The 20,297-nt window shown below is 43.3% G+C and overlaps 2 protein-coding genes across 2 annotated transcripts in view; one reads left to right on the top strand and one right to left on the bottom strand.

Moving 5' to 3' along the window:
• The window catches only part of lrp1ab (low density lipoprotein receptor-related protein 1Ab), an 88,577-nt gene that overhangs the window by 42,596 nt on the left and 25,684 nt on the right, over nt 1–20,297 (top strand). Inside the window, exons 8-41 of the mRNA XM_040152061.1 lie at nt 9–231; nt 1,160–1,349; nt 1,468–1,611; nt 1,746–1,982; nt 2,143–2,323; nt 2,700–2,922; nt 3,113–3,302; nt 3,428–3,550; nt 3,856–3,996; nt 4,359–4,484; nt 5,305–5,421; nt 5,530–5,610; nt 5,712–5,879; nt 7,141–7,323; nt 7,885–8,082; nt 8,248–8,493; nt 8,870–9,067; nt 10,240–10,444; nt 10,578–10,742; nt 11,017–11,261; nt 12,173–12,304; nt 13,408–13,635; nt 13,854–14,028; nt 14,402–14,496; nt 14,630–14,779; nt 14,953–15,093; nt 15,216–15,344; nt 15,433–15,564; nt 15,686–15,820; nt 15,942–16,071; nt 16,212–16,338; nt 16,898–17,049; nt 17,212–17,336; nt 17,619–17,993. Coding sequence (XP_040007995.1) covers nt 9–231; nt 1,160–1,349; nt 1,468–1,611; nt 1,746–1,982; nt 2,143–2,323; nt 2,700–2,922; nt 3,113–3,302; nt 3,428–3,550; nt 3,856–3,996; nt 4,359–4,484; nt 5,305–5,421; nt 5,530–5,610; nt 5,712–5,879; nt 7,141–7,323; nt 7,885–8,082; nt 8,248–8,493; nt 8,870–9,067; nt 10,240–10,444; nt 10,578–10,742; nt 11,017–11,261; nt 12,173–12,304; nt 13,408–13,635; nt 13,854–14,028; nt 14,402–14,496; nt 14,630–14,779; nt 14,953–15,093; nt 15,216–15,344; nt 15,433–15,564; nt 15,686–15,820; nt 15,942–16,071; nt 16,212–16,338; nt 16,898–17,049; nt 17,212–17,336; nt 17,619–17,993 — 5,810 coding nt within the window. The remainder of the gene's footprint in view (nt 1–8; nt 232–1,159; nt 1,350–1,467; nt 1,612–1,745; nt 1,983–2,142; nt 2,324–2,699; nt 2,923–3,112; nt 3,303–3,427; nt 3,551–3,855; nt 3,997–4,358; nt 4,485–5,304; nt 5,422–5,529; nt 5,611–5,711; nt 5,880–7,140; nt 7,324–7,884; nt 8,083–8,247; nt 8,494–8,869; nt 9,068–10,239; nt 10,445–10,577; nt 10,743–11,016; nt 11,262–12,172; nt 12,305–13,407; nt 13,636–13,853; nt 14,029–14,401; nt 14,497–14,629; nt 14,780–14,952; nt 15,094–15,215; nt 15,345–15,432; nt 15,565–15,685; nt 15,821–15,941; nt 16,072–16,211; nt 16,339–16,897; nt 17,050–17,211; nt 17,337–17,618; nt 17,994–20,297) is intronic.
• Nucleotides 19,127–20,164, bottom strand: LOC120803539 (galanin receptor type 1-like). The gene has a single exon (XM_040152068.1). It carries the CDS (start codon nt 20,162–20,164, stop codon nt 19,127–19,129), a length of 1,038 nt encoding a protein of 345 aa, XP_040008002.1.

The following is a 20,297-nucleotide window of genomic DNA, read 5'->3' as shown; positions in this document are numbered from 1 at the left end:
TGCTACAGTAAAGTGTTCTTCACAGACTATGGGTCTACACCAAGGGTGGAGCGCTGTGACATGGATGGTCAGAATCGCACTAAGCTGGTAGACAGCAAGATCGTTTTCCCTCATGGTATCACCCTGGACCTGGTCAACCGGCTGGTGTACTGGGCTGATGCCTACCTGGACTACATCGAAGTGGTCGACTATGAGGGCAAAAACCGACACACCATCATCCAGAGCCTGCTGGTGAGGTTTGAAGGATGGTTGGCTTTGTGTACACATAGCAATTAGCCACGCCGCCCAAACATAGTAAAGAGTATAGACTTCTGTTTGTTCAGCCTTCATTTAAGAGGTTACATTTCACCAAACAGCAATAGCCCTGAGTCCCTATTGACTTTTCAGTCTTCCTTTCAAGAACACAGAACATCTGTTTTCCAAAATATATATCATCAGTGATTTAATATCATCATCTTTAGAGATGGTACTGTTTTCCATTTGTCTGCCATGTATCTAGACAAAGAGAGTCTGTCTATCCTGGGGATAAGTCCTTTTTTATTGCCTTGATTGATATTACTTAAGGAGTGTGTGATTTTATTGGCTAATGCCTCTCTAAACATATTAGTCTGGTCCTAGTGAAGCTTGGCTCAAACTTACAGTGGAGTCATGATCTTAATGAAATCAGGACACGGGGCGGGCTAGGGGGGTGGCGGCGGCGGTGGCGTGTATGTGTGTGTGTGTGTCTGTCTGTGTGTGTGTGTCTGTCTGTCTGTCTGTGATAGTAGGGGGAAGGTAATATGATCCCAACCCATACATCTTTCTGACAGTAGAGGAGAGCTGCACAGAATAGACCCTTATAAAAGTAAAATCTCTCTGTTTAACAGCAGATGGGAAGTGGAGCCATTATGCTGACCTGTGCCAAGTTTACACAAACACTCTCTCTTTATCTCTGTGTCTGTCTCTGTCTGTGTTTGTCTGTCTGTCTGTTTTATTCTGATAAATAGTTTGTAAGTTATGCAGAATTTTCCAGGCACTGTTTAAGATAAAAATGTGTACACAAATGATATCACATAAGCTATTAGTCATGCACCATGAACTGTTTTACTAAAAACGTCAGCATTTTTAATAGCAAACTCAAGTTTTAATTTTGATGCTTTATTGTCTCATTTTATTTCAGATTGAGCACCTATACGGACTGACTGTATTTGAGAACTATCTGTATGCTACAAACTCGGATGAAGGCAACCTCAACCCCAAGACCAGTGTGATCCGAGTGAACCGCTTCAACAGCTCCGACTTCCATGTGGTGACGCGGGTAGACCGGGGAGCCGCGCTGCACGTGTACCACCAGAGGCGCCAACCTCAAGGTGCACACTCAGGCACAACTCGCATCTCAACTTGCCTGCTGACACATCTGATCCATGTCCACTGATAACATTTACCGTTACATGACAGTTGTTTTTGTGCCCCGCTCTCCTTGCTCAGTGCGCAGCCATGCATGTGCCCTGGATCAGTTCGGTAAGGCTGGAGGTTGTTCTGACATCTGTCTGCTGAGCAACAGCCACAAGACCCGTACCTGCCGCTGTCGCTCTGGATTCAGCCTCGGCAGTGATGGCAAGTCCTGCAAGAGTGAGTATCCCATTTGCTTCAGCGGCTATGATTGATGAAGTCAAAGAAGTACTAGTGTTAACAAAATTGCTGACAGAAATAATGGCATCAATGAGAATGTTTTTTTTGTTTTTTTTTTTCTTCTTCCTCTGCAGAACCAGACCATGAATTATTCTTGGTGTATGGTAAGGGTCGTCCTGGAATCATCAGGGGCATGGACATGAATGCTAAGGTGCCGGATGAGTACATGATTCCCATTGAGAACCTAATGAACCCCAGAGCTCTGGATTTCCACGCCGCCAGTGAATTCATCTACTTCGCTGATGCCACCAGCTACATAATTGGCCGACAGAAAATAGATGGCACAGAGAGAGACACCATACTAAAGGAAGGTAAGAATGAAATGATAACTGTGCACAGGATTCTGGAGTCTATTTGTACTTTCTAACCAAATCCCAGCTTCTACAAAGAATTTAAGGAGGAGAAGATTTAAGTCCAGAATTGGCCAGCTAATAGTTCCTTTTTCACGCCGGCATCTTTTGCTTATCTCAGGTATCCACACAGTAGAGGGGATAGCAGTAGACTGGATGGGAGGTAATCTGTACTGGACAGATGATGGCCCTAAGAAGACTATCAGTGTTGCCAGGCTGGAGAAGGCTTCACAGACTCGCAAGACTCTTATTGAGGGAAAGATGAGTCATCCTCGTGCCATTGTGGTGGACCCTCAGCATGGGTGAGACAGTGAAGGGGGGTGTATTGTTATATTAATGGGTATTCTTTTCTCATAAATGCTATGTTGAATTTGTTACCCCACTTACCACATTTGGCTGCAGCAGCATACAGCAGTGGGAGATAATGGTCTGAGTTTTTGTTACTTGCAGCTACGTGGGCTGCCTATACTATAGATTTTTGTTGAACTCATTGGTTAACATTAGTGTGTGGGAGCTGGTGAGTTGTCAAAGGATTTTTTGATTGCCATTCCTTTGCTTTTTCAAAGGATGTACAATCAAAGGGCATCAAAATTCAGAAATTCATTCTGACGTCTCCAGTTTTCAAAGAAATGTCTTATCTTACAATCCTTCTGAATGTGATGTCTTCTCGTCTCCCAGGTGGATGTACTGGACTGACTGGGAGGAGGACCCTACAGAGAGCAACAGAGGGAAGATCAAGAAAGCTTGGATGGATGGTTCGCATCACCAAGTGTTCTTGACCAGCAAAACGGTGCTATGGCCCAACGGCTTGAGTCTGGACATTCCCCAGGGCATACTTTACTGGGTTGATGCTTACTACGACCGCATTGAGTTGGTTTACCTTAACACCACTGAGCGAAAGGTTGGTGATGCTCAGGGAATATATTTAGAAAGTATTCTCTTTGTTTATTTACATCTGATAAAAGAGACTTTTCTCCAAATTACAAAAAAAAAAGCTCAATTCCAACATGTTGGTCATAACTTTAAGATAATCAGTTTGAACAAAAGAAATATTTTGAGATCTAACCCCTCTCTTTTTCCTGATTTAACAGGTGGTGTATGAGGGGCAGGAGCTTAACCATGCCTTTGGCTTATGTCATTACAAACAATTCCTCTTTTGGAATGAGTATCGTGGTGGCAGCATCTATAAACTGGACCAGGTCACTAAGACAGTCACCCTACTCCGCAACGAGAGGCCACCCATCTTTGAGATTAGAGTGTACGATGCACACCAGCAGCAAGGTATATCTCCCCCATTCTGATTTATAATGACCTAATGACAAGTATGATTTAACAGTTATAAATCCTGATGAGTATATTGTGTTTACTGCATTCAGACTGTCTTCTTGGTTTGTCTGTGTGTGTAGGCTCCAATCTATGTCGAGTTAACAATGGTGGCTGTAGCAGTCTGTGCCTTGCCATCCCTAATGGCAGGTCCTGCGGCTGTGCTGACGATCAAATCTTGGATGTGGATAATGTCACATGCAAAGGTACTTAGCTGCTTTACCAGTAGAGAGGTTTCAATGATCAATATGGAAGGTTATGGAAAATTCATTACTCAGCTGGAGTTGAGGCTGTTAAAGAATTCTATTCTGTACTTTCCCTTTGCAAGCTATACTAGACACTATCTTTTCCAAGTCTGGAGAGAAGTTTTAAAGAACCTCCAGCAATATTTTTGTAACTTTAAGAGAGATGAAAGCTGACCGGGGCACCAAAAAGGTTTGTTGTGTTTTGGTACTTAGCTCTTGTCTCAATGGTCCATCTGTTTCTGCTCCTACCCTGATCTCATCTCCAGCCAACCCCTCCTACGTGCCCCCACCCCAGTGCCAGGCTGGGGAGTTTGCCTGCAAGAACAACCGCTGCATCCAAGAGCGCTGGAAGTGTGACGGGGACAATGATTGTCTAGACAACAGTGATGAGGCCCCTGAGCTCTGCCGTAAGTGTGCCACGTCATTGTCATGGTTACACAGCAACACATACATCAACAAAAAATTCTGTTTAAGGGTCTTAGGTAATGTGAACCAACAGAGCGCTAACTGTAGTTTTGCAGATTGTCTCTTTACATGCCATTGTAATGTGGCTGTAATTTTAATGGCCAGCTTTCTCCTAATCAGGCAATAGTGAGATCCAGGGACTCATACGGTATTTGTCTTGGATGTTCTACTCTTTTTTTCATTTAACGGGACATACTTACAGGGTTACAGGATCATTTATCACACACAGAAAGCTTTTGTAAAGCGGTGTGCTTGATGTTTAATAATTTTAAATTTAAATTGTTTTTATGTTTTCTTCTTTCAGACCAGCACACCTGCCCAGCTGACCGATTCAAATGCCAGAACAACCGCTGTATCCCCCTGCGATGGCTGTGTGACGGCGACAATGACTGCGGCAATGATGAAGATGAATCCAACACCACCTGTTCTGGTATGTATAATGTTGGAGTTCTTTGTAGTTTAGAGGTCATTTCAGTTTTCATTCATCTTTAGATATGTGAAATACATGGTTGGAGTTTTTTACCTGTGGGGCAGGTTTTAATACATTGTAAAGATATATGCCATCTACATAAGTTTCAAAAACAATGCTGTTATTATGGAGTTGGCAGACTTCAGATTGGGCAAATGAAGATACTATATGATATGTATTGACTCATAATCTGCAACTAGGGTTTTTGTTGTTAGATGATGAGTATTTTAAACACATAACTATGAATTGAATAACTATTAGTAATAGGAAGTGCGTAGGTTGAGGTTAAGAGAGGAATAAAAAGAGAAACACTGGAGTAAAGACACTGTGGGAAGACAGACAAGTTGCATCTGCAGATGCATTGGAATCTGACGATTAGTGCAGCTGATGCCAGCATTATTTTACAAATGGTCCGGGAGGATGTACTGATCTACTGCTTCAGTGATAATGGGCTGAGACGCAGCAGTGGTCCTTGGCAAACACCTTTTGTTTGTTTTATAATAGCTGTCTCAGTGTCTCAAATAAATTGAACGAGATTAAAAACTGTCTTTTACTCAATTAAGATAAACTGAGTGTGCTGTGTTTCTGTTACACTTTAATTACTTTTTGTAGCAATAGAATATTGGAAATTATATTAAGATGTAATCTATTAGGTCTTTGAGGATGTGTTTTTTTAACAGTGATGAGTTATTGCAAGCATAGATGTTGAGTCATAGATACTGCAAAAGGAAAGAGGACGTTTAACAGCATTTAACTGTATTACACCTTGTTCCCCTGCCAGCTCGTACATGCCCACCAAACCAGTACCCCTGTGCCAGTGGGCGCTGCATCCCTGTCTCCTGGACATGTGACCTGGATGACGACTGTGGAGACCGCTCAGATGAACCAGACTCCTGTGGTGAGTCTTTACTGCACCTTCATATTGTTGCTTTTGCTTGAAGAGCACATATTTTAGTCTGAGATGACAAATTTGCTTGTGATATTTTTGCCTCTCCTCTCTTCCCAGCATATCCAACCTGCTTCCCTCTGACCCAGTTCACCTGCGCCAACGGACGCTGCATCAACATCAACTGGCGCTGTGACAATGGTGAGCATCATCCTCTGAGACATCCTTCACTTTCCATGAAGCTGTACTTTAAAACAATCCAGCAGCAGACAATAAAATCTTGTCTGTGTGTTCATGTGCAGACAATGACTGTGGGGATAACAGTGACGAAGCAGGCTGCAGCCATTCTTGCTCCAGCGTCCAGTTCAAATGCAACAGTGGTCGCTGCATCCCAGAATACTGGACCTGTGACGGCGACAATGACTGTGGAGACTACAGTGACGAGACTCATGCCAACTGTACCAACCAGGGTAGGGAACAATACTGCGTATACCAAACTGAAATAGCATTGCTCTAAATTGTTTTGTTATGGCACTATCTCCTCTCCCTCAGTGTTTAAAATAAAAATTGTGTTTGGGCTCTACCAAAGTCAAACTCTCATCACATCAAGTATGATATTTCACAATGTTTACGTGTTGATGTTGGCAGTTGTAAAGAGGTTATCATAACGGAGACTGGATCTTCCTCCTCCCTGTCCATTTCCTCCACTCTGCATGCCCCTGCCTGCCCCCTGGCTTCCACTCATCATTTACAGCAGACCCAGTCTGTTGCATTGTTCAGGATGTGATTATGTTTTGTCGTTAGATAACAATTAAACTCTCTCAAGGTCTTGTGCAAGTGGCACAGGTTTTGACTCTGCTGCAAGCAACATGAATTTACATGATTAGAGTTGAAAATAACTGATCTTGAGATGCTTTGCAACAATGAGTTTTTCTGGGTAACCACTCTTTGCGACAATGACATTGACATTGTCATTGCACAGTGCCAACCTCTTTTTTCAGCTGTTGGTCTGCCTTGAAGCATACGCTCCTCTACACTGTGTGTGTTCTGGTGTAGCATGTACTGTTTGATCCATGCAGAAATGCAGCCAACTGCTGTCAAGTCTCAGCATGCAAAAACATGGCGCAATGTGACCTGTTGGTCTAATGAGCAATCTGTGCTGTGTGGGTGTGTGTGCGTGTGTGCGCGTGTGTGCGCGTGCGCGTTTGGGTTTTTGGGTTTTTGGGTTCTTTCGATCTGCCGTCTGGAAGTCATTAGCTGTAATAAAAAACAACACTATTGCCTTCCCCTCCTGTACATTGTATTCCGTGCTGAAGGTCCCCGGCCTGTTTCCTGCTTTAGCTGTGCTAAGCACTGACCTTTGCCATGAGGGGATGTCATTGTGCCACCTCCTCAGTGGTGCCTTTAATCTGCCTGTCACATTAGTCAGTTAGCTGTGTATCATTGTTGTTTAACTTGGCTCAGTGTCAGGTTGTTAACTCAGCTACCCAGCATACCTACACATTAATTAATGGCCTATTCTTTCTCTTCTCAGTTTTTCGCTAAGTGTGGGTCGTGTGGTCTGTGTGTGTGTGTGTGTGTGTGTTGTCTGCTCGTTGTGATTCCAGTCTGGTTATTTTTCATTTGCTGATTTCTAATGGTATTTTATTGCTTCTTTGACACTGGTGAGATTGCACACTCCATCTTTTTGTTGGCTAACTATCACACTTGTTCTTGCTGTTTTCTCTGCAGCCACCCGTCCTCCAGGCGGCTGCCATGTAGATGAGTTCCAGTGTCGGATGGACGGCCTGTGCATTCCCATGCGGTGGCGCTGTGACGGCGACACTGACTGCATGGACCTGAGTGATGAGAGCAACTGTGAGGGTGTCACCCACATGTGTGACCCTGCTGTCAAGTTCAGCTGTAGGGACTCTGGTAAGGATGCTTTTGGATACCTTACATACCAGAGATTAAGGGTGATGAACCTTTCCTATTTCAAAAAATATGGTTTTATCCTCTGACAAATTAGGACAAATAAATGAAAGACTTGTGCCCAGTCACACCAGAAAGTGGCACTGGGAAATTTATTTGCATGCTCGTCATGCACTGGCTGCTCCTTGTGGCTAGTTTCATTTTTGGCAAACTGGATACCAAGAGTAAAGTTATTACTGTTGCTTCTCATCTGGCGAGCAGAATTATATAAAATTGGATGGTACAAGCTTCCTCCATTTTGGACTCCGTTCCCTCAAAGGTCAGCACTGTCAAGATGATTTGCGATTGGTCAACGGCACGAAAAGTTTAATTCACTTTGCCTTCCTGAGCATATCCCACTGACTGTGTTCATTCAAATGAACTGATTTTTCTTCCAAACTATCTCTGTTATAAGAGGTGGTGTGACGAAGCCCTGAAACTTGTTTAAATGGATCTTTATGAATATATTAAGATAAAAGTCTTAAACAACAACAGCTGAAAGATTACATTTTGTGGTCTTGTCAGCTCGCTGCATTAGCAAGGCCTGGGTGTGTGATGGCGACAGTGACTGTGAGGACAACTCGGATGAGGATAACTGCGAGGCATTGGTGTGCAAGCTGTCTCACCACATGTGCGCTACCAACGACTCCATCTGTCTACCTGCTGAGAAGCTGTGTGATGGCACTGATGATTGTCCGGATGGCTCAGACGAAAAACTTTGTGGTAAAATATTCTTTACACACAAAAACATTTCTGTACATAAAGCACAACAGGAAAATGTGTTCAGTACCTGGTTATTTTGTCTTGTGATATTCAAAACACGCACAGCTCACAGCTCTCCTGTCTCAGATATACTCCAACCCCTTTCATCTCTGTTCTTGCATGCAGATTTGTGTTCATTGGACAATGGTGGCTGTAGTCACAACTGCAGCATCATTCCTGGGGAGGGCTTCATGTGCTCTTGTCCCCTGGGCATGGAGCTGGGAGCTGACAACAAGACCTGCCAGATCCAGAGCTTCTGTGCCAAACACCTAAAGTGCAGCCAGAAGTGCGAGCAGGAGAAATCCAGCGTCAAGTGTTCCTGCTACGATGGCTGGGAGCTGGAGTCTGACATGGAGAGCTGCAAAAGCACGGGTAAGGAAAGACTCAGGCTTTTTGGCATGAGGGGTTTACTCACTCCTACAAATTGAAGACTTTGTTTTTGGCTTCAGATCGAGAGCAACATATTTTTCTTCTGATGAAGAAGGTCTACAATACTTGTTCTTCTGTATGTATATACTGTAATTTAATAAATCATGGTGTTGAAATTATTTTTTTCCAGCAAATGAGCAGCAAATCCCATCAGTTACTCTTTTTTTTTTCTTTGGAAGGGACAGATAGGGGAGATGTACACAGCTGTGGAAGGATTTGATCCAAGAGTAACAAGGGGTTTTGTGAATCTGGACTTTGAGAAGAGATTTACTATGCTAAGACGCTAACACTTTTCTGGGTATAATTTCTATGCATTCAGATCCCTTCAAGCCTTTCATCATCTTTTCCAACCGCCATGAGATCAGAAGGATTGAGCTTCACAAGGGGGAGTTCAGTGTGCTGGTACCAGGCCTGCGGAACACCATTGCCTTGGACTTTCACCTCCACCAGAGCACCCTGTATTGGACTGATGTTGTGGAGGACAAGATCTACCGTGGGAAACTGTCTGAAAATGGAGGTGAGGCAGCGAGTTAGGTTATGCTGAAAGATAGATGGGGTGGTGGAATGAATGGCCCCTTAGAACAGTCTATTTTAAAATGTAATAAGTTCATTTTTCAGTTTCAATAAAAATAGTAAAGTGGATTGTTCCTTCTGAGACAGAAAATCATATGTGTGCTTTTAACTCTGTATTATTCAGAAATTAACTTCTGCTGAACCAATACTCTTTAATTTCTCAGAGCCAAATGTTTTTAAAAAGAGTCTGTAGTCAGCAGTGGCGCTCTGTGACCCTGAATAAATCTCCCAGGTCATGTTCGGCCTTTCCTGGTCCAAAACCCCAGGTCTCCTTGCAAATCAAGGTTGTGTTCCCAGCACAGTGCTTAGGGGGCACACGGAAGGCTTTGTCTCTTTCCATTTATCTCAGTACTCGCTGTGCGTGACTGCAGCCAGAACACTGATGTAGCGTAGGAGGCACAACACACAGTAGTTCCAGTTCCCAGCCCTCCAACTTCACCATTAAATCAGGGCTTTTGAGCAGAGAAATTGTGAATAACTCATACATCAGCTCTGCTGCTTGTTACTGAAGCCATTTCAGCATTTCCAACGTTGTTGGCATACACTGGGTAGTGCCAACTGCTTAATGGAGATGCCCCTACCCACACATGCACATAGAAAGGCAGCCATAACTCCAGCATTCCTTTAAGCAAACTGTGAAGAAGACCTATCCCTCTCCCTCTCCCTCTAATTACCACTGGAAGGACTTGTGAAGAACTTGTCTGATTGCCCTCAGCCAGAGATGATCACACATTTTGGTTTTGCACTTAGTTTGCATGAAAGCCAGTGGTTTCTGGGAAACAATAAAAAGAGAGGGAGGTCTTTCTTAGAAGTGGGGCAGTGGGAAGATAGCGCTGGTCGAAACCACACTGACAGACACAGCAGTCCATGCCCTTCACTTACAGATTACCATAACCATAAAAGTAAAGAATTCTAAACAGTTCAGTTTTTTTTTTTTTTTTTGGGCTCATTGAACCATATGTGCCGGCTAGAGATTTGCTAACCCTGGAGATTGTGACATGAGCCAAGCTAGTACACTCAATTAGCTGAATTACAACTTCTCTTTAAAATGGTATAAAATGCAACAAATTATCAATCCCGGTTTTAAGTCCCACTTTCTCTGTGTGTTCCGGTCAGCACTGACCAGTTTTGAGGTGGTGATCCAGTATGGACTTGCTACTCCAGAAGGCCTGGCTGTGGACTGGATAGCAGGAAACATCTACTGGGTGGAGAGCAATCTGGACCAAATTGAGGTGGCCAAACTGGATGGGACCATGAGAACCACCCTGCTGGCTGGGGAGGTGGAGCATCCCCGGGCTATAGCCCTAGACCCTCGTGATGGGTAAGAGGCGTAGATCAAGTGATTCTAAAGCCAAAAACACCCTTTACATGTACGTGTGTACACAGTATATACTGTATATGTATTATACACATCTGTCATGATCGCTCCTCACACTGATTATTTTCTGTTGCAGTATTCTATTTTGGACAGACTGGGATGCCAGTCTGCCGAGGATTGAGGCAGCATCTATGAGTGGTGAAGGCAGACGCACCATCCACAGGGAGACAGGCAGTGGCGGCTGGCCCAATGGACTCACTGTGGACTACATGGAAAGACGCATTGTCTGGATTGATGCCAGGTAGTGTTTGCCACCAGGCTCAGAATATACAGAGTGCTCTCATTGCACGGCATCCACCCACTCACTGATTGCATCACTCACTCTCTCAGTATTTTTTCTTTTTTCTTTGTATTACACATTTTTTTAATAAACATGAAATGGTGCTTTGCTTATGTAAAACTACATACAAACTACAGAGTCATCTAATAACATGAGCAACCTGCATATACATAAGCCAATGCACATGTTACCCCTGTTATTCAAAGTATATATCTCTGCCTTAATTCTTCTCCAGGTCAGATGCTATCTACTCTGCTATGTACGACGGTTCTGGGCTTATTGAAGTGTTGCGGGGTCATGAGTATTTGTCCCACCCCTTTGCTGTCACCATGTATGGAGGCGAGGTCTACTGGACCGACTGGAGGACCAACACTCTGGCCAAAGCCAACAAATGGACAGGACACAATGTCACTGTAGTCCAGCGCACCAACACACAGCCCTTTGACTTGCAGGTCTATCACCCGTCCAGACAACCCCAGGGTAGGTTGCACACCAGATATAGATGCTCATAGAGAAGCGCGCGTGCACACACACACACACAGAGTGAGATAACCCATATCACAGATTTACCCCTGCCTGTCAGCATGGCTGACTGATTTGGGCTTTAATTAAAGGAGAATTGTGACAAGCTCACAGTTCATTGCTGACCGTGTTGATTCACAGCTCCTATTTCCCAAAGACAGCTGACCTTTTAGAGCTGTGAGACGTGTTGTCTCCTCACACCGGCAGCAATTTGGATGCCTCCTGCTGCCTCGTTGATCACAAAGTCACCTCACTGCTTGGCATTTCTCACCGGCTGGGTAGGAATTAAAACACTCCTCCTGTGACTTAAATGTCATGTGTTGATCTCACACACACACACATGATTGACAAGATGGCAGTAGGATTGTCAGAACTGTTTTGCAGTATTCTGTCACACTGAGCTGTCACCTTGATGGTCAGTAGCCAATGGCTATGGGATCCTGAGGGTGTGTGGGCAGCATGGACACATTGGGTCCTGTAATTGGAGGCAGGAAAAGAGAGATCTCACAGAATTGGTGATTGACAGCTGCAACCAATGCCCATGAGAGTGATGAGGGAACAAGATGTGATGACAGGTCTGGTAAAACAAAGTCTGTTTCTGAATTCTCACTTTCTTTGAGGTTCGATTGATTGAGAAGTCCATTACACTCAGGAAATTGAGAAAAATAACTCCTGATTGTGATACTCTGGAAACTGCATCTCAATTAAACATTTGGCTTAGTCTGATACTAGAATGTATAGGTTTCTTTCATGCTTTTTTCTAAATCTTTGAAAATATCATATTCACTGCAGTCTGCAATACCTCCGCTCTCTCTCTGTCTCTCGTATGCTACATATGCTCTGCCTTTTTGTGTGTCTCCTTCTTTTAGCTCCCAACCCATGTGCCACCAGTGATGGTAAAGGTCCTTGCTCACACCTCTGTCTCATCAACTTTAACCAGACCTTCTCCTGTGCCTGCCCTCACCTCATGAAGCTGCAGGCTGACAAACGAACCTGCAAAGGTAAGGAAAGATACTGTTGCCTGCTAACACACAAGAACACACACCTACAGTCTTTTCCTCTTACCTTAAAAACCACTCTTATGGAGAATGTACACACAATGCTGTGATATACAGTATAATCCATGTCATGGAGGAGCAAGGGACAGGCTCTTTGTTTGCAAGAATAATTTCTTTTCTGCTCCCGAACGTGCCATCAGCGCCATTAGCTGTTGTCTATTATGACTGAAGATCTATTTGCATCCCCCCTGTTTGTGCCACATGGCCTTCTTCACTTTCATTACAAATAAAAGACTGTGAGAAGTGATGTGCTGAAGTCTTCATCTATTGCAGTATGATTTCACGAGTGGGTTTCATTGTGGTTTCGAGGGGTAGCTGTGGGAATTTATGAGCATGTCTGCACATGCAGTCATTCTGAGAGTCTGTCTAAATCTTTAGCATTTTACAGAACAATCCTCATCTCAGCATAGTAGATGTGAGGATAATTGGATTAGTGGGCGTCTGGTCTATTCTCCTTTAGCACGGGAATTTTCAGGGAGATGAGCAGTCTCACCCAAAAATTTAGAGTTCTCTGACACATTCACCACGTAAACTGAGTATCACTTGTATACATTCTTGATTGAGAGGCAGTCATCTGTTATGTCCACCTCCCATCTCCCAGGAGGTAATCTAGCCTCGAAAAGGAGAACATGTTACTGGCTGGTCAGTTTGACCCTATTGAGCGTCTATCTCCTGGGATTCAGCTGGCTCACTTTGATTGTGTTGCTAGTACAGTGAGAAGAAGCCTAAACTTATTTAATCCTTTAATCACAGTTTCCCTTGTAACAGTATAAATTGGGCGAACTTGAGAATTTTATTATAACTTCAGTATTTCTGCCTGAAGTCATCCTAAATCCTGTGTAAAGTCTTCATTGCTAACATTGGACTTGCACATGTGAAAAACTGATAATATCTGGAGTAAAGCAAGTTAAGTAGGCTGCCGAACTGATTCTGTATGCGTACATCTGTATTTCTTTCCTCTTTTTGTTATTCCGTTCAATTGTAGACAACACAGAAATCATTTCTAAAAATCCTTCTTACTCTCAGTGTTTGTTTTTCTTTTTCAGAATCCCGCAAGTTCCTTCTTTATGCTCGTCAGATCGAGATCCGAGGTGTTGACATCGACAACCCTTACTACAACTACATCATCTCCTTTACTGTGCCGGACATAGACAATGTGACAGCGGTGGACTATGATGCTGTGGAGCATCGTATCTACTGGTCAGATGTTCGAACACAGACCATCAAGAGAGCTTTCATCAATGGCACTGGGGTGGAGACTGTTGTGTCTGCTGGTGAGAACAATCCCCGGAATAGCTGTCACTCCTGTTTTGATTTAATTCTTTTTATTTCACTTAGAAGTTTAATGCATAATGCTTTCATAAATGCACAGATTTATGTCTGAAAGTGCAGAAAAGCTGAGTAATTGGTAATTAAATTAACAATATTTTGATAACACACTGCATGCTCAGGAAGCTCTAAGCTTTTCCTTTGTGGTTCTGAAACTCCCCAGACCTTCCTAATGCCCATGGGCTGGCCATAGACTGGGTTTCCAGGAACCTCTTCTGGACCAGCTATGATGCCAATAAGAAGCAGATCAATGTGGCCAGACTGGATGGATCTTTCAAGAATGCTGTCATCCAGGGTTTAGACAAGCCCCACTGTCTGGTGGTGCACCCTCTACTAGGGTGAGTGTTCTCTCCAGTTAGTTAGGCCTGTGTAGGTTAACATGTGAATGCTCTTGCTGATGCTCTTTGTTGGTTTCCATTTCTCCTAATAATACTTAATTAAGTCTATGCTGACTTTAATTGCACATATTTTTACTTCTTAATTACTAGTGGATTTTATTTAAACTTATTCTCTAGATTAATACGCTTTATTCTAGGTTTTTGAGGCACAGTAATCCATCTCTTAATGCTTCTTCTTTGTTGACCTACTTATTTTTCTTCATTTGATGCTACTGTTGTTTCTTGTGCCGTAAAGGGTCTTTGGTAGAGCATTGTTCTTCTTCAGAAAATAGATTTCAGCCCCTTATTCATATTTATTCATGTCCCTCCTCAGGAAGCTTTACTGGACTGATGGTGACAACATAAGCATGGCTAACATGGACGGTAGCAACCGCACCACACTTTTCACTAATCAGAAGGGACCCGTAGGTGAGCAGATGGACCGCCTTTTTCGAAGAATAACTGACTGTGAAATAATAGTGAATTTCTCTTTAACTCTACAGGGTGAGAGCACACATTAAGCATTTCTATGTATAATAGTATCATTATCCTTTCCACCCAGGCCTTTCTATTGACTATGAAAAAGAACGGCTGTATTGGATCAGCTCCGGAAACAGCACCATTAACTGGTGTCATATGGATGGTTCTAAACTGGAGATCCTGGAAGGTGTTAAAGGCAAACTTACCAAGGCTACTGCACTGGCTATTATGGGTAAGATGAAAAAGATAATACCACTACTAACTTATCCTCTTTGTTTTCTGGGATTAATTCTTAATAGTTACTTCATATTACCAAAAAAATCAAGGCAGTTCCATATCTCGGAATCACTAGTTCATGTTAAGGGGATAACATACAAAAATGTGAATCAATTTCCCTCACTGTAGGAGACAAGCTGTGGTGGGCAGATCAAGGAACTGACCAGATAGGAACATGTGACAAGAAGGATGGAGGAAACTGGAAGGTTTTGCGAAACAACACCTCCCCTATGATGCACATGAGGATCTATGATGAGGATGTGCAGAAAGGTAAGAAATATCATTTGAAATATCATTTGTCAGTAACGAGTCAAAGAGTAATTCTATATTAAACATCTTTTTCTTTCTCAACACTATTTCCCTGTTTTTCTTTGTTTCTCACTTCTCCGTAGCGGGTATCAACCTGTGTAGTAATAACAACGGCGACTGCTCCCAGCTGTGTCTCCCCACCTCACCAACAACCAGGGCCTGCATGTGTACTGCAGGGTACAGCCTCAAGACAGGACAGCAGTCCTGTGAGGGTAAGACACTGCTTCTCTGTTACATTCACACATACTGTGGGAATGCAGAGTGTCCTAAAAACTTAGTGATTGTACTCTCTCTGAGCAGGTATGGGCTCTTTCCTTCTTTACTCTGTTCATGAGGGAATCAGAGGAATTCCACTCGACCCAGCAGACAAATCTGACGCCTTGGTGCCAGTGTCTGGTACCTCTCTGGCCGTCGGCATCGACTTCCACGCTGGTGAGTGACACTGAGGAACATCAGTAACTAGATGGCAGCGCTTGACTGACATTTTAAAGCTGTCATTATCCCAGTGAAGTGAGTATTTATAGAGAGACACAAAAGGCCTTTTCCTTTTCAGAGAATGACACCATCTACTGGGTGGACATGGGCCTGAGCACCATCAGCAGGGCTAAGAGAGATCAGACATGGAGAGAAGATGTTGTCACCAATGGCATTGGCAGAGTGGAGGGCATCACCGTCGACTGGATAGCAGGTCTAGACCAGGCTGATTTCAAATCCTATTTTAATTTATTCCATCACTTGCGCTTACTTCATAATTGCACAAGCACAGATAAAGGACGATGTAGCTGATTCATATCCTTGTACTTTTATAGGAAATATTTACTGGACTGACCAGGGCTTTGACGTGATTGAGGTGGCCAGGCTGAATGGCTCTTTCCGCTATGTAGTCATTTCCCAAGGCTTGGACAAACCCAGAGCCATCACTGTCCACCCCGTGAAAGGGTGAGACTTCCTGCCAACAGTTTACCTCTGCCTTCTGTAATAGTGTTTAATGTACTTGTAATGAAGTTTGTTTTGTTTTTTCAAATTTATTTCCACTGAAATGCACTTTTAAATCATCTCACGTGTGTCCCTGTGTGCAGGTATCTGTTCTGGACTGAGTGGGGTCAGTACCCTCGTATTGAGCGCTCTCGGTTGGATGGCTCCCAGAGGTTGGTCTTGGTCAATGCGAGCATCAGTTGGCCAAATGGAATCTCAGTCGACTACGAGGTGTGGACTACAGCTGACATCATACTGCTTAAATCTTCTGAAACACATTTTTCTTTTTTGATGTCTAGTTTGAACAAATGCGCTATGATTTTTTCAGACAGTGGACCTTGGTTTGTTGTGCAACGAGAATTATCCATAAAGTTAAATGATTTAACAATGTCAGTGACTCATTATATGTCCTATGGTTTCATAAATTAAATTTTAATTAAATATACAACTAAATTGATTTAATGTAGCCACAATGGTAGTTCATAATAGTTATATTTACTCTATGTAATTTATACCAATTTCCCAAATTACTGTATTTTCCAGATATATGTAGCTTCATATATAAAAGTCCTTATAATTTAGCTCTAGAGCTGCCAGGTTCTTGTCTTTGCTAATTACCCAATATTGTATATTGATTTGTTAACACTAAGTGCTGTAGCAGACTACCTAAAGGGGACATTAAAATTATTTTGATGTGTTTTTATAGCAGGATATTATCACACTAGTGTCCTAAATACCTTTTTAAAACTTGAATAATTGACACTATTTAATTTCTGCTCTGTCTCTGCAGGAGGGTCTTCTGTATTGGTGCGATGCGAGGACAGACAAGATTGAGCGCATCAACCTGGAGACTGGAGAGAACAGGGAGCTGGTGCTTGCCAACAACAACATGGACATGTTTGCCGTGTCTGTTTTTGAGGAATACATTTACTGGAGTGATAGGTCAGTTCAGTGGATACATTTTTGTTTATTGAACCATCTTTTTGCATTGTTCTAAATCATCTATCCATGATTTTTAATGCATGACAGCTTTTGAATCATGTGAAAGATTTGATATTGTAACATAGTGGTTATTGACTCACAGTTTTGTTGTCTCTTGTTTAGGACTCATGCCAATGGCTCCATCAAGAGAGGCAGCAAAGACAATGCTACAGATGCTGTGCAGCTCAGGACTGGCATTGGTGTACAGCTGAAAGACATCAAGGTTTTCAACAGGGCCAGGCAGCAAGGTAGGAAAACACACAAAACATACTTACAACTAAACTTAACCATGAACCCTAAGTATTAGCCTTTTCACTAAAAAGTCTACCAAAAATGTCCTCGCAAGAAAATTGGTCTGCACCATGTTTGCCCTCACATGTAGACAAAAACAAGCCCTCATACGCACAATGCTAAAAAGTTTTACCGCCCAACTTAAGAAACACCCCCCAGGAATCGATTAAATGCTGTATTTAACCGGGACCATTATTTGTTTGATAACACACCTCATAATCATTTCACGCTCTCACCAGGCACCAATGTCTGCAAAAACAACAACGGCGGCTGTGAACAGCTGTGTCTTTACCGTGGCAACGGGGACCACACCTGCGCCTGTGCTCATGGCATGCTGGCGGAGGACAACCGCAGTTGCCGCGACTATGACGGGTACCTGCTATACTCGGAGCGTACCATTCTGAAGAGCATCCACCTGTCTGATGAGACGAACCTCAATGCGCCAATCAAGCCGTTTGAGGACCCTGAACACATGAAGAATGTCATTGCCCTTAGCTTTGACTACCATGGCGGCGGAGGGAAGGGAGCCAACCGCATCTTCTTCAGCGACATCCACTTTGGCAACATCCAGCAGATCAACGATGACGGCACAGACCGCAAGATTGTGGTGGACAGTAAGTGTGGAGTCATCAATCGCATTCATATTTTACATCAGAAATTCCACAAAGCTCCACTAAGCATCACGTATTACTGCACCTAAACCTTTCCCTCCACTCAGTCTGAATACATATACTGTATTTCAACTGTGTTGCATAGTTGGTACCCTTTCTTTCATCCTCTTCATTAATAATTAAACATTGTTCCTTGTCCCCTCGACAGTGTAAACAGCCATCATCATGCATTTTGACATCACAAGCACCCAGGAGAATCCACTGTTATGTACACACAGCTGCAGCCTCTCAACAAGAGGAGACTGACATCAATTAGGGCTGCCACTTGAAGAAGGCACACTTGCAACCAAAGAAACACATGCACAGACTGTGCTTTTTGCTTGTTTCAGCACCGAAGTGTCTTTTAAATCACACTCTTTTTAAATGATTCAAGAGCAGCTTGTTGAACTCCATCCAGAAAAACACTGCATTTAAAAGCCCTGGACCGAAGCTGTTCTTAGCAAAGCAATATTCAACACATTAATTATTTGTTAGGAAAGACAGGAAAACAAGTACACAGCATTTGGTTAGTGTGCTTATTGATGTTGCCTTGAGATCAGGGTTTTGAACAGATTATAAGAATGATGGCTATTTTCTCCACATTATGTTTTCATCCACTGACCACAGAATTTATTTCGCTAGGAAGAGTTAATCCAGCCGATATGAGAGGAGTGTATCGGTCCAGATGAGACTCGGCAGTAAATCAAAATGATCATACAACTTTTTTCAGAATTATAACATGATGATATGATGATATTGCATCACTGTTTTTACTTCATTCTGATGGCCAAATTAATAATTCCAAGCAAATTGTCATCAAAAACTAAAAAAAATGATTTTGAGGTATTTGGTAATACATGAAAAGTTTTACCTGATTTATTACATAACAACAGAAGGCAGTTTGTTGCATGTAACATCACCTTGTGTATTTCATTTGTAATATTGAATACATTTCCACGTAGTGATATATATTTATATGCAGATGTAGTAAGATATTCGTATTAATATCACAATATTGATTTTGGCAATATTAGGTAGACCTAATTCCAGGATTAAGTAAGTAATGAGATAGCACCTTTTTTCTTCTGGTCAAAGACTCAGTTTTGGCCTCTCTCTGAGGTTGTGTCCAGCTCAAAGGGCAGCACCATGTCCCTGCCCATCACATGAGGGCAACCAATTAGACAGTTTTTGCACCATGCCCAGCGCTCTCTCCCGAGCTCTAGTAAGTCACGTCTAAACTTCTGAGACATAAAGCCATACAGTACAGGGTTTACCACTGCTACTGAGGATGCCAACAGTCTGGCCAGAATGGCAATAGTATTGTATCCAGGCGAGCCTGTTATGGTTCCTCCAATGAAGGAGAACATGAGGGCATAGGAGGGCAGCCACATTAGAGTGAAGACCAGGACCAGGAGAGCTGAAGTGTGAGTGACCTGGCTCTGGTAGCGTTCTAGCTGTGGAGCGTTCCCCAACAGTCGTGCATGTTGAAGAAAACAGTAGATCTTGGCGTACATCAATACAATTATGCCTAGTGGTAGAGCAAAGCCGATCAGGAAGAGAGCGATGCTGTAGACCAGCTGGCTGAAGTCAGACAGGAAGGCAAAGCAGTACACAGCGCTGGACACAGTAACTGTGCGGAAGGCAAACTGCGGTGCTGCCAAGGCTGAGGCAGGGACCCAGAGCAGAGCTACTGTCAGTTTTATGCGTCTGTGCATTCTCAAACGGTACGCCCACGTGGGGTGAACCACTGTGAGGTATCGTGTCACAGCCAAAGCTGCCAGGGTAAAGACTGAGGCAGCTGAACAGGCCACACCCAGGAAGCTGATGGCTTTGCACAGAAAGCTGCCGAAAGGCCAGAAGCCCAGGGTGATAGCAGAGGTGTGGAAGGGCAGGCAAAGCAGCAGCAGCAGGTCAGCAGCGCTCAGAGCCAGCAGCAGGGTGTCTGTACCATGCGGGGGTTGACTTTCTTTCCTCCTCCTGCCAGTAAGGATGGTGATGACGAGGGTTTGGCCCACAAGGCCAGTCACCAGAATTAGCCCATCCAGGACGGGCACCACAGCTTTGATCAAAGCCTCATCTGCCTGGTTCATTTGGCCAAGGCTGCTGCTGTTTACTTGCTGCCCCAAAGTCTCCATGCATTCAAAATAAAAGTCTATTGAGTAATGTATCTAATTGTCTACTGATGTTAGCATCAGAGCTGTATGTTCACAAAGTGTCTGGTTGATGCGTTTGTTGACTCCACTTCATGTCTTGTATTAGTCACGGGCA

This window comes from Xiphias gladius, chromosome 18 (genome assembly GCF_016859285.1).
Source record: "Xiphias gladius isolate SHS-SW01 ecotype Sanya breed wild chromosome 18, ASM1685928v1, whole genome shotgun sequence".
In the NCBI taxonomy this organism is placed as follows: domain Eukaryota; kingdom Metazoa; phylum Chordata; class Actinopteri; order Istiophoriformes; family Xiphiidae; genus Xiphias; species Xiphias gladius.
The sequence above is the reverse complement of the archived record's forward strand: the minus strand, read 5'-3'. Positions and strand labels throughout refer to the sequence as shown.